This window comes from Topomyia yanbarensis, chromosome 3 (genome assembly GCF_030247195.1).
Source record: "Topomyia yanbarensis strain Yona2022 chromosome 3, ASM3024719v1, whole genome shotgun sequence".
Classification (NCBI taxonomy): domain Eukaryota; kingdom Metazoa; phylum Arthropoda; class Insecta; order Diptera; family Culicidae; genus Topomyia; species Topomyia yanbarensis.
Window position 1 is genome coordinate 74,735,605 of NC_080672.1, and position 17,924 is coordinate 74,753,528.

Sequence of the window (17,924 nt, forward strand, 5' to 3'; positions counted from 1 at the left end):
ACTGATTGGTGGCATTTAACATTAACGTCCAATTTCTCAACTTCAATGAAAACGATTTTCGGCCAACTGTTAACCAGCCATTTGAGAACTGCGGGTTTCAACGGAAACCGAGTTTCATCCAATGAAGAAAATGGCTGTAAATATTTACGTATTCATGAGTCCCGACCTAGCGTCATGCAGTCGTGATTCGCCCGTTGGGCCGCATATTTTGTCCATATAACGAATTTGATTCCCTAGTTGAACCGACTGGCAAATGCCAAAAAAAGACGTTAGCAGTAGATTTATTATCACAGCAATATTAACATGAGAATTTGGCATTCAGAAACTTTTTAGTTGGACTTCCAGCAAACGAAAAAAGTGGTCCAGTTAAAAAGTGATCAAACAGCGTATAACGAACCGTACTACTAATATATTCGTAGATATGGCAACACTGTTTTTGGTCAGAAGTCATCTCTCTTTCGTTTTTCTTTAATTTTTCTCAATTTTCAGCATTTTTTGTCATAGCGTCAATTGACAGATTCAGTTCTTCAAATAACAAAAAATGTTCACCGTGCTGAACGTTGCCGATTGACTCTCGCGTAGACGAAAAAGATCCGGCAAGTTTGTTTACAAACATTTTGTGTGAAATTATTATCAAAGTTATTTAGTTAGCGAAAGTTACAGTAAGAATATTGTGTTATTTAGTGGAGTAGTACCTACGTTCTTGGTTTGATTAGAAGATTTTGTTGAAGAAATGAATATTTGTCGGACGTGTATGGCTAACACCAAAGCTGAACTGGTGCCAATTTTCTCCAAGTTGGAAGGTGAATTTATTGCAAACGTTATCGTGGATTGCAGTTCCGTCACGGTAAGATGTTATTACCCGTATGGTTCTGAAATATTAGAAATTGGCTACCCTAATAAAAAAAAATATACACGAACTTCAACCCATATAGTCCCACGATTCCACATATTGCTTGGATGATACCCTGAACAGGTCGTTAGGCTCTTAAATCGTACGATGTTTATTAGGGTACATGGACCGCGATCCTATCCATCTTTCAATAGACATAAATAAAAAACAGTCTTATGGCGGGGAAACAATACATTAAAAAATATTTATTCGAGTTATCGTTTTTGAAATAAACTTGTTATTTATTGTATTCGAAATAAACTGCTTAAATTTGGATTTTTTTTTATTACAAGTCTCTGAAAATCTTCGGCGCATCAAAACGCACAATAAAAAGCAGCAAATTCACTTTTTGAGTTCTTTTGATATGGGACGTTCTTGTACGGATCACCCCTTACCTAAATCGGGTTTCTCGAAGCCTCTTGTTCTTCCGACTTTTATTTTAGGTCACTTAATATTAAGAACAGCTTTTAGATGTCATCTGATGATCGAGATCTGTGTTCTGAAATATTGCTTGTATTTTTGTTTCAATACCGTCCACTTACAGATCATCGAAGACGACGGCTTGCCGGCGTTCGTGTGCACAGAATGTTTGTTAAACATTAAACAAATTCTCGTTTTTGCAAAGAAAGCACGTGAATCAGACCAGAAATTACGGCAGCTGTTCAAGTCGGAGGTATCGTTGACCGATTTTGAGAAGCAGGAACCAAATGAGGCAGGTGAGCGGCGCGAATCCGACTGGTTCGATGTGCTGGTAACACCGATCAAAACTGAAGAAACAGCAGCGTCGGAACATGCTTACGGCTCTAGCCAGGAAGTGGGAAATGAGTCTGAATTTGAAGATTTCGATGATGGGAATGATAGTGATTGGGTAAATAATGATGAAATGGATTCAGATGATGATTTACCTTTGGCGAAAAGCATTATCAAAGCCAAACGAAAGAGTGTAAAATCTGCGAAATCGGAACAGGACAATGAGGTAAAACAGGTTAGGCCCACCAAGAAGAAACGACCAGTCAAGATTGATTCTGACGAAGATGATGATGACGATGATGATGAAAATTTCCCAGAAGATGATATTCTGGATGAAAAAGAGCAGGAAATGTTCGAGCTGGTGGTTATAGACCCGGCTAGGCATATTTGCTGTCTTTGTTCTTACGACTTTGATACTCGCGATGAACTAGAAGCACACGGAAAAGCAGCACACGAGAAAAAGAAACGAATAAGTAAAATCAACAAACCATTTTTTTGTCAGGTGTGTTACAAGCGATACTGTTCGGAGGATGCGCTGCAGGATCATCATATAGTAGCAGCAGGACTGGCTTCGAAAAAATTCTACCAGTGTAAACTCTGCCCGGTTCGGTTCCATTCCGCTAAACGAAGACGAAATCATGCCCATAATCATCCAAAATCTACCTTGGTCGAAGAACACTCGGATACAAAAAACAAACGCCCACCAATATGTTGTGGTCCGAATTGCTACCGGGAATGTGAATCAGTTGATGAACTTTACAAACATGGCATGAAAGTGCACGGTTCTAAAAAACGTTCAGTTGTTGACCCAGCTTTACCCCACGAATGCCCAATCTGCTTCAAATGCTTTGAAACCAAGAAATCACTGGCTAGGCATCGAAATAGAATACTCACCTCGGATCTGCATCAGTGCACCATGTGCGGAAAGCAATTAAAATCCCGTAATTCGCTCGTCATTCATGAGCGAAAGCACCGCGATGAGCGGCCGTATTCGTGTGAAATGTGCGCCAAACGATTCCCTACGATGCAGGCTCTAAAGTGGCACCAATTGGTACACAAGGAGGACAAACCGTTTGGTTGTAATATTTGCGGTTGGAGCTTTAAGCGGGAATGTAACCTCAAGATTCACATGCTGACGCACTCGGACACGCTTCCATTCAAGTGTACGGTGTGCCAGAAATCGTTTAAGGTAAGTGAGCTTTTGCGTATGAAAATGTATTGAAAGATTACCGGAAACATTTGAAATACTTTCGAAACAATTTTCGGTATACTAGCAAATGAGACAGTGGTCGTTAGCATAGTCGGCGACTATGGCATTAGTCTCATGATTCAGTCAACGTATGTGCGAGTCCCAATTAGGAGGTATTCTTATGGCGTTTTTGGTTGACATTGCAACGGAGTCAACGGACCCCAACTACTGTCAGTTCATACATTTTGACAGCTTCAAGCAAAAATTGACGCTTCGAGACAAGTTGCAAGTTTCCGCTCCGCGATTGCTTCTCGTTTTTAGGTTTATTTTACGTGTTTCGGACGTCCGTTTTCTCTCCAGGTGACGGGACGTGTGTGGCGAGCGGATTTCGGTTTCTGTTTTGTCCAAGTTGAGGAAATTACCGTTTTTCAGCAGCAGGTTTCGGTGAATTCAGTCGTGTCGGTCTTCCGCGTCTCTCGCGCTTGTCTGTATTTGTGTCACATCACTGCAATGCAGCAGTAGACATATTAATGTTGTTGGCGTCGTGTTGCTATCACAACCACCATAATGAAGGAAGACTACCAGCATAATATCTGCGGCCAACAGAAAAAAAGAAGAAATTCGCGAAGAAGAAATTTTCTGGCATAGGATGGGTTTGCTGCGACGGATGTGGCTTATAGTCTCACACTGTATGTGCACGGATTGGCGAGGTATGTCAAACGTGGAGAACTACTTCTATTTTTGCGAAAAATGCGGCATCGTTGGCAGTTTGCTCTCTAAAACTAACGCAGTTGTTGAGCAAAACCGAAACGAGGAGGCCCAAAAGCGAATAGACGAGCTTGCGAGTGTTGGCGCTAATCTGGAAGCAGAACTAGCATTGCTTCAACGCGACGTGAAGAAACAACGAAATCGACTGCAGATAGATTTCCTTGGCATTCACAATCACAATCCCTACTATCCTGGTAGCTTTCGACAGCGGAGATCTGAAAACAACAGTACTCAGACGCTACTTCGAGAAGCATACGGAAGCGAAACTGTGCAATCTGAAATCAGCAGCACTACTCGAATACCGCTTTACAGTTAACGAAATGATGTCATTACAAACTTTTCACGTCCGTAATCTAACTTTGAGGCTAAAACAGCGACGAGCTGCCCAGCTTGTATTCGTGCGCAATGCTCATGTCTCCGTTAAGCTTCCCGGTCAAAAGAGTTATGTACCTGTTGAGGATTCTGGCTCACCGCTCCGACTCGTCAACAGTTGCGCGGATACACTCCATGATGAATCATCCGTATTTTTTGATGCTGTGTTTGCTGAAACTATAAACAAAAACCATGTTGAACAACTACTTTACCAATCTCAGAATCGGATACCTCAACGTTCGTGGACTAGAGGCCCACGGGGAGGAAGTAACGCTGCTTCTACATAAGACTAAATATCATCTCTTTGATGTTTCCGAAACAAAGCTGAAATCGTCAGCTCCAATGGAACCCATCCGTGTTCCAGGGTACAACTTCATCAGAAACTCTCTACCGTCTAGAAGAGGTCGCGGTAGCAATTATGTGCCAGAATTGGAGCCTAAATGCACAAAGGACTGAAAGAAAGTTCTCCAACCTGCGCTCAATGCAGATGTCCACATGTCGCAACGGTTCGAGTACTTGGCGATCCAGGTTAAAATAAACGAGCTCAACACCGGCCTTGGTATCATGTACAATCCTATAGTGCCCAACCGAAACTTCCCACAAGAATACGAAAGTTATCTTCGATATCCAGGAACTTGTTTTGACAGACTGTTTGTTTTAGGAGATTTCAATATAAACGTAAAATCGACGCAACACAGCCGAAAATTTCGTGGCTGTGGCGGATACATGATGCATTCAACCTCTCCATTCTACTAACAACACCAACAAGAATAGCTGAAAGAAGCTCTACAATCATACCTAATTACCGACAGCTAAGTTTCCATCCCCGCTGCCAAAACTAGTACCATCAGCATCTCAGACCACGAAACCATCTACCTAAAATCAGATGTTCGAATCCAAAGAGCAGCATCCTAGCATACCAGACTCAAAGATTTCCGGAATGCTAAAATAATTAGCCTTCAAGCAGGTTTCCAAGTGCATCGTCAGGCTATGAATACCGTTGATATCGATACAAAAACGCAGCTGCAAAATCCCATGCGGCGACATGTTCCAGAACGGATGATCGAAGTGAAAGATGAACACCCTGGATTACATCTGAAATGGAACAAGCGATATCAGTAAGGAACCTTACGCATGCTCTGTATCTACGAAATCCAAATAGAAACAGAAATGACGACAACTGGAGAGACTACATAGCAAATACTTCTTGGAAAGTTTTTTAGAGACAAAAGCTTTGCCAAATTCTCGGGAATCACCACACTGGGGAGGTTCCGATTCAAAGTCGATACCAACTTCAAAACCGAACTAAGGGTGCTTACAGAGTGGCGGCGAGAAGCTGAGCTGGGGCTGGAACTGACATTAGAGTGCGAGATGCGAGAAACCTGCTTACTGCAAACCAAAGGAAGGATGTCAGAGTGAAAGCGGAGCGGATCGGCGCCGACTGCCTGCGTTTACTCTGACATGCTCCATTTGATATGCTGCGAGCAGGTTTCTCGCATCTCGCATCATACTGTCAGTACAAGCGCCTGCTCAGCTTCTCGCGGCCATTCTGTAAGCACCCTAAGACGCTTAAATCTGACAGAAGCCAACCGTGTGACCCCAAAAACAAAAACAACACCATTATGTTCATTAGAGGGTTCCCCGCAAGCTTCGAGGAGGAGAAAATTATAAAGAACACAGAAGCGGAACAACGGGTAATGAAGATTCAGTGAATCGAGAGATGTTATGACGAACTCTAGGAGACCGTGAACAGTTGAAGGAGCACACTTGCCAAAATACGTTAAGAGTTTCGGCTACAGTACAGGCCTGTACATCTTCCCAATATACCAATGCAAAAACTGCTGCTGATCCAGTCATGGAGTGCAGCTCTGCACAGCCTGAGCAATTTGTGCTGTCTGTGGAAGTAATCACCCAACCGCGGATTGCAACACGAATGCTAAATGCCCGAACTGCAAACTTCAACACGAAGCAAGTGACCCTAAGTACCCGAAAAGACAAAGACACATCCAAACACCGAAAAGAATGAGGAAGAGACAAATACGACCGTTCGTTCTGGCGGAAACTCATTCCAGAAGTTGCAAAATGGAACAATTTCCTGGAGGATTTGGGAGAAGAAGATAATTCCCAAGGCTCGGAGCAAACACCCGTATATAGCCCTCCAGAGGATACGGATCCCAACACAGCAGGCGAACTCAAGGCACAGGGAGACAAGACGCGAAAGACTGGAAACACCCATACTCAGCGAAGCTGAACACCGACGTAACCACGTGGTACCCAGCACAGCTTGCACGAACGAGATGTGAATAGCATGGCTGCCAGAAGAATCCCTCACAGAATCAAAATCTAAACGCTGAGTAAGCGACCTTAGAAACCTACTTAGATATCACAAAGAATACAACAGGTAGAGTCTGAATTGGGTAGAGATCATCTGCTGGCCGAGATAGGTAAAGATCGATAATTGAAGGCCAACCGCATCCTGAAGAAGAATCCACGAGAACCAACACAGGCCGCTACAGTGGCGAAAATTATGCAGTTTTCGTCCCCTCGAAATACGCAAAGAGCTCAATCACGTCCTCATGGATAATTCAGTAACCGTGGCACTGCTGCAAGAAATTTCGCTGAAGAAGGAAGAACCGTTCAGATTGACACTTTAGATTGGTGTTCGCCTGGCAGAATCAGGGCTACGGGTGAGTAGATATTCTGTTGGACGAATCACTGGACTATGAAACGCTTCAGTTCGAGAACGTCTTACCTGTTGAAACGATAGATATCAAGCTAACAAAAGGCTTCTCGCTACTCACACTGATCTCGTCGTTGTTTCATTGCCCCAGATGTAATGATGTGCGTTCATGTCGCCTCTAATGACGATCTTCCGGAAGGATGGAAGAGAGTGGAATATTTTAAAGACGTCATCCTCGAACGTTGCATTTGGAATCGATGGACTAACGTATATTGATACTTCGGAAATGTCGATAAAAGCTATCCCTATTGCTACGACTTACGTGAAGTCGGACGAAGTAGGTAGTTTCACTGGGTAATGATTGAAACAATTTTTAATCAATATGGCTGCTACTTCGTACCTGGCACAACGAGAATTTAGTATTTGGTGATATCCTGCGATGCGGTATTTTGTTGATGTTACTAGGTGTTTTTGTCTCCATGTTTCAGACAACAGTTCTTTAATTTCTGTAGGTAGTTCTCGCTCAACGCACATCGTATAGATTTTCATCATCTGCTCTTGAAAACGAAGGCGCACCAGTTCAGTGGTCTTGTCGGTGATTTCCTTGATTATTTTTGCCATATTCTTGTCTGTGGTTTTATAAGGGTTATTCAAACAAACTCCGTTTTTTCGGATTTTTTTTCAAATTCCCCCTTAGCTGAGTCATTATTCGACTTGGGTCGTTTAGTTCCTTTCTGTTTTTATTACTAAATCTTTGATTTCCCGAACCTTACTGCCGGTTGTATTGCTTACCGAAGTATGTTGGTTTGGTCCCACTGTGTCCGCAGGTTTTTGGTATTCGTTTCTACCGTTTGTGCTAGGTTCGGGTATTCTTGAAGGTTCGACAGAAGTTCAAATGGATTTTGATTCAGCACAGGTACTTGCTCACTAGCTTCAATGTATGTGTGGTTCTTCTTCGCTCTTAGTTCATTGATTTTTGTTGCCTCTTTCTTTCCGCACACGAACTCTTCGTTGCTATGTGTTTGTCTTTTGTCAAATCGGTTCGTACTCCGGGAACTACGCCGGTCAGAGATACCAAGTGTCTTGGCACATAAGCTTTGTATGCATCACTTTGTGTGTAGAGCTTTTCCATCAGCAAGTTAGCATTATGAAAGTTGTTGATAATAATCATCACTTCAAACCGTCCCACGTATATCATATTGATGATATGTCCGTGGATTCCTTCGATCTCCCGAAGCACAGCTCCGACAAAATATTTGTTGATTAGACTCGGTATGGAGCCTCATCAGTGAATGTGTAGATAGTATTTTACAATTTTCTATTGAGTGTTTTTGTGCGTTCTTTCTTTTCATAGCTTCATCGTCGGTCAATGTATGCCTACTATTTCCACTTTCATCGTCCATTATCGAGTCCCCAACGGCTCCTTCTTCGGAACCTGGCGGTTCCATCATTTTCCACCTAACCTCTCTTCAGCACGCTTTTTTCTTTCTCCTCCTAGCACAAAATGGCTCCCTCAGCGCAGCAGTGTGCTTTCGCTGTATATCCGATTTTCACCGTTATTCACTGATCTTCTACAGTAATATTGTTTTGTTTTCAATTAGCCTTTTCGTTTATTTGAAAATACAACCTTTCTTGCTTTTTATTTCAAATTTTGACAGTAAAAATTGATTTCGATACTTGTAACACATTTTTTTGCACAGCAAAAGCCAACTACAAATGTATTAGTCAGAGATGCCAGGTCATATTAAATTTTCTTGAAATCTGTTGTTTTCCAAAACTCAATATTAATTCTGCAAAAGAGCTAATGAGGTTTTTGTAAATAAACTTATTTCGCTCATTATTCCGCTGCCGAGTTGAATTTCATGAAAGATACACATTAATCAACATCTTTACCCTTGGTAGAATTAATTAATGTGTTGAAATTATAACAAATCTCGACAAATATATGATTACGGCTTAAAAGCCAACTGTCAAAATTCACCTCGAGTGGAAATTCTGGACAAACCGTTACTCGCCAATGCTGGTAAGTATGATTCCGTTTTTGGCAACAATATTTTTTCAGTTGCCAAAACTGGAACCATGCCAAAAATGGAACCTTACCTTAACAGCTTTTATTTTCAGTTTGTGACATCACAAATGTTACAAAACCATGAATTATATAAGAATGTGTGAAATGGAATCAAATGGTGGAAAAAATCAGCAAATTTAATTTTATTTGCTATGCCCGCCCTCCATAAAATCTAGTAAATATGACTCCTATGTTTGGAAATAAAGTCAAAAGTGGTATCCATTATTATAACAAAATGTGTATTGAGCATTTTTTGGAAGATTTACTATGAACTAAAACAATGTCGCCAAAAAACGGAACCCATTTGTTGCCAAAATTGAACTTTTTTGTTGCCAAAAATGGAGCATCCCAAAAACGGAACGTCCCAAAAACGGAACCTTACTGTTGTCTTTTTTATCAACTGCTGTGAACTGTGTTTGACCAGAAACGGTTTGCCCGGAATTTTCTTTCAAAGAGAATTTTTACAGTTGGATTTTAAACCGTAATCATCATAAAAACAAAAACAATCATTAATACAGGGGCATGTGTTGTGTCCTTGAACGATGCATTGTGAATATTTTTGTTTATTTATGCGAACGAGGACGATTCTACAAAAATTCACTATTTTCACTTGGTCAAAAATATTAAAAATTCACAAAATTGATATGAAATTTTTTACGAAATAATGGAATTGTTCAAGGACATGACAGATAAATTACGAACAATCCAAAAAAATTTTTTAAACCGGTTGAAAACTATTTCGGTAATCGTAGTCACTGCAGACGTTTTTGGATAAAACATGATTTCGAGATATTCGCGTCTAAGGTTTCAAGTATATACCTAGGCTGTCGTAAGGGAGCAAGATGGAAAATTGCTTGGATCTTCCTAATATTTTTATTATTGAATCGATCTTAACATATATAATACCTTAATCCACATTTTTACCCTTCGTAGAAGTAATTTACAAGAAAATCTGCAAAAAAGGTTTACAAATCGTATTATCCCTTTGAAAGCTAATACGGTAATATTTTTAATGTCGTTTTTTAGAAACTAACCCAGGTTAGGTTGCATCAAACAAACGTTTTCAATGAAACTGAGTTGGGTTCTCGACAAACAGCGGTGGTGCGAGCGAATCCGAAATATATTTTAGGTTAGAAACCATCTCTGTTTTCAGCTCAGTGGCGAATAATATAGGTTCGAAATTGGCTTCAAATAAACGGTTTGAAAGCAAATAGGTTCGAAACTGAGGTAGTTTCTGTTTCAAGCAAAAACGACATTGTCATGTGTGTGTAAACCCCCCTCTAAGAACGGTTGGTTTCAAAATCGTCCAATGAAGGACGTTCGTTGGACCAATTTGGGCAACGTCCAAATAACCGTTCAACAAACGTCCATCGTTGGACTCGTGTTGAACGATTTTGAAACAATTTTTTGGACGTCTCAGTGGGCCTCTTCGCACTTTTGGAAAAACTAGGTTTGTTCCAGTACCAGGAGAAACTGGAAGTACTCCGGAGTAAACAGGGAGAAAATCGTTCCTGTACTATCATCTTCTCTTTTTTCTTCTTCTGGTGGCAAACCGGAGTGAAAAGGAGCAAGAATTTTTTGCTCCGGAGCAACAGGGAGTAACTTCCATATACTGGAACAAACCTACTGTTAGCTGTGAAAGCCGGTTTTTCTTTGACGTTTGCCCACAAAGTTCAGCTTCGCGTACACCGACTCTTTTCATTGCCAGAGAGAATACAAAGAGAGACGAATAGTGTGAGGCTCAGAAATATCGGCGTTTCTTATACCTCGATTGAAGAAGGCAACTGGTGTACATCAACAGTAGAGAAACTTAAATTATTCTAATATTGGAATACTGAAAAAACTTAAAATTTTTCAGAATAATATCTCGACAAACATGTGATTACGGCCTAAAAGCCAACTGTCAAAATTCACTTTGAATGGAAATTCCGTTTGTCGAGATATATTCTGTTAAAGGGTATTTAATTTTGATCTTTTAGGTAAAGTCAAAGTTACGAACATCCTGAAATGTGGCAACCCTGGTTTCAGTTTGTCAGACTTCTTCAAAACAAAACAAAGGTTGTGCAGGGAATTTAGTATTTTTTTCCTGATTGTAAGACGAAAAAAGTGATCTGAAAGTTACTTGTGTCGTAAAAACTGCCAAAATGTTATAGAATTCATCAGTGATTGTTAAACTAACGTTACGATGCTGATTTGTCGCATTTGTATGCACAACACTTCATGTGGGGAGCAAGTAGTGCCAATTTTCTCCAAGATCGGTAATGAATTTGTCGCAAGTCTCATCATTGAATGCGCTGGTGTGGAGGTGACGTTCGAAAACATAAACCAAGTTTTGCTGTTGAATTTGGTTTGTTGCAATTAAGACGAATTGAATAGGTCCAGATGAACTTCACGACCGATTCCGAAGGTTACGAAGACGTAAAACGTTGGAGCTAGGATTGGTATTATTTTTCAATGTATAATGGTATCACAAACATGACAGAATTGAACTACATACTAGAAACTTGTAATTTGTACTTTTATTGAGTACGAAAATCTGTTTACACTGTACATCAGCTCAAGGAAAAGTAGTTTGGTTAGAGTTTAACAACATTAGGAGCGAAACTTGTAGGAAAATTAATAATTATTTCTCATCTAAGTAACTTGTTTGGCCTGATTCAAATTCTATAGTAGCAGATTACAATTTTCAATATAATTACAAATTTCTCACTGGTAATTGACGGTTCTATCACATTCGCCCGAAAGTCATTTACCCGAATGACGTTCGCCCGAAAACCATTTATCAGAATGGACCATTTACCCGAATGTCATTAACCCGAATGGACCATTTACCCGAATGCCATCAACCCGAATAGACCACTCGCCCGAATGTCATTACCCCGAATACCACATTCACTCAAGCATAATATAAAATCGGTAATTGTCTCGTTTAGTGACTTTAGTGATAGAAGTCCGATTTTAATGCGGTTTTTATGCCAAAAGTATGTATTTTAACCTAAATAAACCAAATCCGAGCGGGAAATGTGAAATCTTTAACCAAAGTTTGATAAACTGAACAATAACAAGTGAGCTTATACAGCGGAGCTAGTGTGATACGGCTTGGCCGCATTTCCGAGGCCAAGGATCCGAAGTGGCGCAAAGCAAACCTGTGATCCTCTTGTTTGCCCGGTTTACTCTAACATAGGGGCCATAGCTAGTTTAAAGCCGACTGAGCGGCAGCGAAGTCGGACAGTGTACCAGAAAGCGATGTGGCGTAGCCACATTAATCAACCGTACACTGACCAATGTGGCTATGCGACATCGCTTTTAGGTGTACTATCCGACGTCACTGAGGTTCTGTTGCCAACGCCACAAATGCTCTTCAGGTGCAAACTGATGCATATAGGACGCAGTTGTCAGCTCGAGCGGTGAATTTTGTGATAAACCGGACAAAATAATAAGAAATCTTTCGGAAACACCATCGATCGAGGCAAATATATATTAAGATGTTCCGTTAACGAATTGAATCAATTAAATTAGTAATTATATCTTGCATGGTGGAAGTCCATCTGGCACAACACCGTTAGTAAATAGTAGCTCATAAATGTTATGTGGCGAAGCTAGTGTGATGCTTTGCCACAATTACTGAGATCGAGGAACCGAAGCGGAGGCCCCTACTCGGCAAACCTGTGATTCATTGGTATGCTTGGTTTACTGTAATATAGAGGTTGATTCATTCTTTTAAACATGAGCAGTTCTTTGAGTTTGTATACCAAATAGCCCTCGAAATCAAACCGGTGATCCACTCGTTTGCAGGGTTTACTCACACTTAGGGATTGATTCCTTCTTTTAATGAGCAGTTCTTTTCCCACAATTAGGGGTTGATTGCTTCTTTCACACATGACAAATCCTTGGATCTGCATGCCAAATAAGTTTGCAAAGAAACAGTTGATCCACTCTTCTGCCCGGTATACTCAAACATAAGGGTTGATTCCTTCTTTCAAAACAAGAGCAATTTCTTGAATCTATATACCAAATAGCTCTCTACGTAATATTGGATTTCGAGACAGAATGATTCTTCCGCCTAATTCACGGATGATTCTACTAATACAACTAATTTACAAACAAGTTGTTGCCTTGGCTTTCTTGCCCCATCAAGGTATTCCAATGGCATTCGAAGAATTGAGGAAAAGTTGTCCAAAGGCTGTATTTTTGGTAGGAAGGAAACTAATCAAAAAGTTTCTCGATAACCCTTCTTTGCCCCCCCCCCCCCCTTCGTGGTCAGTTTTCGAAAATGTATCGACGAAGATTCCTAGAATCACCAATTATGTGGAAGACTAGCACAATAAATGGAACGGTTTGTTAAGCCGTGGAAATTCTACGGTGTGTTGAAGCAGTTGCAGCTTGAAGAGAAAAACCCTAGTACGTATGTTTTGCGTACACTACAAGCGGTACCAACAGCTAAAAAGTCTAAAAAGAACTCACGAAAGGACCTAAAACTGGAAACCCTAGTTAAATCATACAAACCAGGTGATTGGATTAACTATTTGACTGGTATAGCTTTAGTGTTAATTTCTTCATAGCATCAAATGTAATAAAATTTGTATTTCATTTTAATAAATTAAAGTTTTTCGATTGACATTTCGATGTTTTTCGGGTATATGGAATTCGGGCGGATGGCATTCGGGTTTATGTTGCATTCGGGCGAATGTCTTTCGGGTGTTCGTGGCATTCGGGTGAATGACATTCGGGTTTATGTGACATTCAGGCAAATGTCCTTCGGGTAAATGGCTTTCGGGCGAATGTCATTCGGGCGAACGTGACAGAATCTAATTGACATATATTTTTAAAATTTGCTGTACTTGCTGTTTAACAAAATAACGATATAGCGTAGATTTTTTAAATGTTCTCTGAATCAAAGTTTATCTTTTATGTGATTATTGGTTTTCGTAACGAAAATATTGAAGACTGGGTCAATTTCTTCACTCGTAGCTTATGTTTAACGGTGCGTTAAACCTAGTTCGAACGTTCAGTTAGGGTGAAAATATCAGTTCTTAGAACCATCTTAAAACTTTTCAAAAAGCTTCCAAATTCAACACAAAACTCCAGATAATTCATTCGAGTAAAACCAAAAACATTCAAATACCTGTTTCCCAATAGATCGTGGAAGACGATGGGCTACCGGCCCAAATTTGCCTCACCTGTTTAGCAGATCTTAAACAGTCCAACACGTTCGTACGAACAGTACGCTTTTCTGATCAGAAATTGAGAAAATCTTTGAAATGCTCAGCTGGGAATAGGATAACGAACGATGAAAGTGCCAACCACAATTCAATGGATGATGATGATCTATCATGGCAAATGATCCAGATTCATCTGACCGAAGTAAAAGAGGAAGAAGTTGATGGGGACAAATTGAAGGATGAGGCAACCTCGCAAGAGGTTGCGTGCGGAAGCGATCATGATTCCATAAGTTGGAATGAATCGAGAGAATACAAGTCAGATGGGGAGCGGGAACATCTTATGAAAATAGTTGAAAAATTTCCAAGCACAATCAGTAGGAAGTTAACAAGAAGCAAACAGAAACAACGAGCAATTGGTGAATGTCAACCTACTGAATCAGACTCCGATCAAGATCCACCTAAAAGAAAAGTAAGAAAAAAATGTACAAAAAAGCGGATGAATCATGTTGATATTGACGATTCGGACGATGAAAACTTTTCTGAAGCGAAACTTCTATCATTATATCAAACTGTTCCAGTTGAAGGTACGGCTCACGTATGTTGTGCCTGTCTCAAACTTTACAGCAATCGGAAGGAGCTCGTAGAGCACGGCCATATAGCTCACACCAAGAAAAAGTACATAAATGAATCGAAAACGCACATTTGCGATGTCTGTTTCCGTCGCTACTCAAAACCGGGACCCTTGGAAGTTCACAAACAAAGCTTCGTCGGACTCGATCTCGTGTACGAATGTATTCGCTGTTTAACACGTGTCACTAAACAAAACCGCAGGCAGCATGCACGTACACACCTGAGATATCGAGAACCGGAAACGGATTTGGACAAATCCCAGCGAGAGCAGCTTTGTTGTGCCAAAGACTGTTCTGCATCCTACGTTACCGAAGAGTTGTTACTTGTACACGGCAAGGAAACCCACATTGGCCATAAAGTGGATACGGATGATCCACTACGACGATATGAGTGCCCAGTGTGCTACAAGAGGTTTGAAAAGAGGGAAGCTCTAACTCGCCATCGTCATCGAATGTACCGGACAACGCACCAGTGTGCCATCTGTGGGAAGGAGTTCAAGAATCGTTACGAAATGTTAGTGCATGAGCGGAATCACGACAACATCAAGCCGTACTCTTGTGAGATCTGCGCGAAGCGGTTTAACTCGAAGGAAGCTGTGCGGGTCCACATGCTGATCCATTCCGATAGTAAGCCATTTTCGTGTGAGGTCTGTGGTTGGAGGTTTCGGCGGAAGTGCAATCTAACGAAGCATGCGTCGAAACACAGCGCGGATACGCCCTTTCAGTGCAATATATGTCAAAAAACTTTCAAGGTACTTTAACGGGATTGTATTGCCTAATGAACCATTTATTTAAATATTACATTGTTTTGCTATTTTACCACATGTCATTTTTTATGTAATCAATAATACTTGTATGTAATAATTTATCAATTGTTTCAGGGAAAATACCACCTTCAGTATCACATGCGGATACACACGGGTCACAAGCCGTGGCCCTGTCGATATTGTGACAAATCGTTCGCGGACCATGCAAATCGTGCAAGGCATGAGATTTCTCATACAGGTGGATACAAATCAATAGAAAAGGTACTGTAATTATTATCACTATGAATATTAACTTTATTTCTAGGTATAAAACCCTACAAATGTTCATACTGCGACAAGTCATTCATCCGTAGACGATATCAAATTGAACACGAAAGCACGCACACAGGTAGAATATTTAGTTTTACGTTCAAACGCTTTCAGTAATACCCCCTCACTTGGTTAGGAATAAAACCGTACCGGTGCGAGATGTGTAACCGCACCTTCGGCCAGAAGACTGCCCTGAAACGGCACCTAGATATGCACCCGCTGGCTTCGGAGAATCAAAAATCACTAGAACAGCCATCTCCGATGTCGGAAATTCAGCCGATGTCACCGGAACTGCCCTCTGCCTCGGTGACTAGCCAAGCTATTTCGCACATTCCCAATTCGGCAGCAATGATGCCGGCTCCTAATAGTTATGACATACAGCAGATGTAAGTAATTTGACTGCATAAAAAAATCCGTCAATGACACTATGCCGTAGGTTTTTTTATAGAATCGAAAAGAATTGTCTTTGGGGTAGAACTTCGCAAGGAAGGGCGAATGTCCGGTTGAGGTTAAAGTACCCAATAAACCACTTCGCACGGGTAGTTATTCGATGATTTCTGTTGTGGTTTTTTTTATTTCGATTATAAAGACTTTACCCGTAAGGTCATTCGCCCCTTCGGGTTAGAAAAATCTCTTAAGAAAAATTTCAGTCTCAATACCCCGCCATTTTGACTTCGACGCGTACACCATATTCAAAAGCAAATTTTCGAAATTCTTCAGGCGATTGGCTGAAATAATTGTCCTCTGCGTTGACGAGAGACACAAGAAAAAGTTTCTCTTACTTTGGAGTTAATTCCAGAAATAAAAATATATGATGACTATTTTTGCACTATAAATAGTACCGCCAACTTGCCCCGTGTGCGTTACCGCCAACTTACCCCAACCGCATATTTTATTAAAAAGGATTTAAAAAATTACTTTTGGTTATGAATAGGTATAACATCTATACGGATGCTGAAAGCTCTTTTCACGCACTATCGAAAAGTATAATCGTTCGGGGAATAGATTGAAAACCACCTTAAACAACACAAAATGTTTAAAATTAAGAAAATTTACAGAGTTTGCTCAAAAACATAATATCGCCCAAAGCTTCTACAAAACATAATGTTTCACAACAAAAACACATTCGATAATGCGTTTCACATTACTTGAGGTACACAACGAGAGACAGCGCTTTATGTCTAATAGAAACGAAGAAAAGGGGGTTCCGCCAACTTACCCCAACCGCCAACTAGCCCCGGGCTCCCCTACTGTTTCATTCCCGTTGCCACCTCGCCATCGAATTGATTCTCACCATCTTCCTCACGTTTCTGGTGTTTCTTGGTGATGCAGATGGGGATCATCCCGGCGATAATGCATCCACGGTCAATCTACGTCCACTGAAACGCTTTGCAGTTGCTGCTCAACAATACCTCCGTCTTGTGGTGAGCTTTTTGCAGCTGGATCCCGTTCATCCAGCTCTCGATCGCGTCTATTGTCTCCGTCACCGACACCACCATTTCTTCAAGTGTCTCACCCATAACCGTTAGTGGCACGTCGTTTGCGAAGCTTACGATTTTCACGTTCCTGGGCAGCCACAGTGTCAAGACCCCACCGTGCACCTGAGAATGGAGGCCTAAGGCAGGCTTGCTGTGACTCACATTGACTTCTGCCTTTCGCTGGTCTCGTACAGCAGCTCTCTGCTCTTGAAGTAGCTCTTCAGGATCTGGTATAGATAGTCGGAAACCCTCATTCTGTGGAGCGATGGATTCCCAGCTAGTGCTGTTAAATGCTTTCTTCACATGTATCATGATCACAGCGCAGTATCGATCTCATCTTCGCTTCTGTTTGGATGTCTTCTCTGCACTCTCGAGCACTGTCCGTTAGCACGGGACTAAACATACTAAAGTCAGCGCAAATTCATTCGCTAATTTATGTTGCTTAAACCCGGTTCTTGTATTTCAGCATTTGCTGGCCCTAACGAATGTTTAGAGATGTGTGACGACAAGACTTTACGCTACGGCAACGCTATACACTTTACTGGACGCTGACGGATTTGGACAAAGAAACACTGGTTTGTTTGTGGCCGGCCCAGCAAATTGTAGCCTTTCCTAGTTGGAACAGATACCTGCAGATTGACTTGCAGTCCGACGGATTGCCACTCCAGTCAGCGTCGCAGTACCCAGTAAGCACTAAACCGTAGCTCTTCTTAGCCATCAGCTTCAACTTGTAGTTACGAGTGTTAAGCAAGTATCGCACCACACATTTTAGTTCAACCCAGTCGGTTTGCGTTGGCTTACTGACCTGTCTGCTTAGAATCGACACACTCGTTGCAATATCCAATACCACTGCGATATAC

At 41.1% G+C, this 17,924-nt stretch overlaps 1 protein-coding gene across 3 annotated transcripts; it reads left to right on the forward strand.

The window, feature by feature from the left end:
• The first annotated feature begins 536 nt into the window (after positions 1–536).
• LOC131689843 (zinc finger protein 25-like) lies at positions 537–16,014 on the forward strand. 3 transcript variants are annotated; one of them, XM_058975167.1, is made up of 5 exons: positions 537–847; positions 1,437–2,831; positions 15,392–15,515; positions 15,582–15,665; positions 15,723–16,014. In XM_058975167.1, the coding sequence occupies exons 1-5, from the start codon at positions 734–736 to the stop codon at positions 15,974–15,976; spliced, it is 1,971 nt and encodes a 656-aa protein (XP_058831150.1). In that variant the 5' UTR covers positions 537–733; the 3' UTR covers positions 15,977–16,014. The 3 variants fall into 3 exon arrangements, with proteins under 3 accessions (XP_058831150.1, XP_058831149.1, XP_058831151.1); XM_058975166.1 differs by lacking the exons at positions 537–847; positions 1,437–2,831 and adding exons at positions 10,731–11,024; positions 13,859–15,262; XM_058975168.1 differs by lacking the exons at positions 537–847; positions 1,437–2,831 and adding exons at positions 10,731–10,977; positions 13,859–15,262.
• The last annotated feature ends 1,910 nt before the right edge of the window (positions 16,015–17,924 follow it).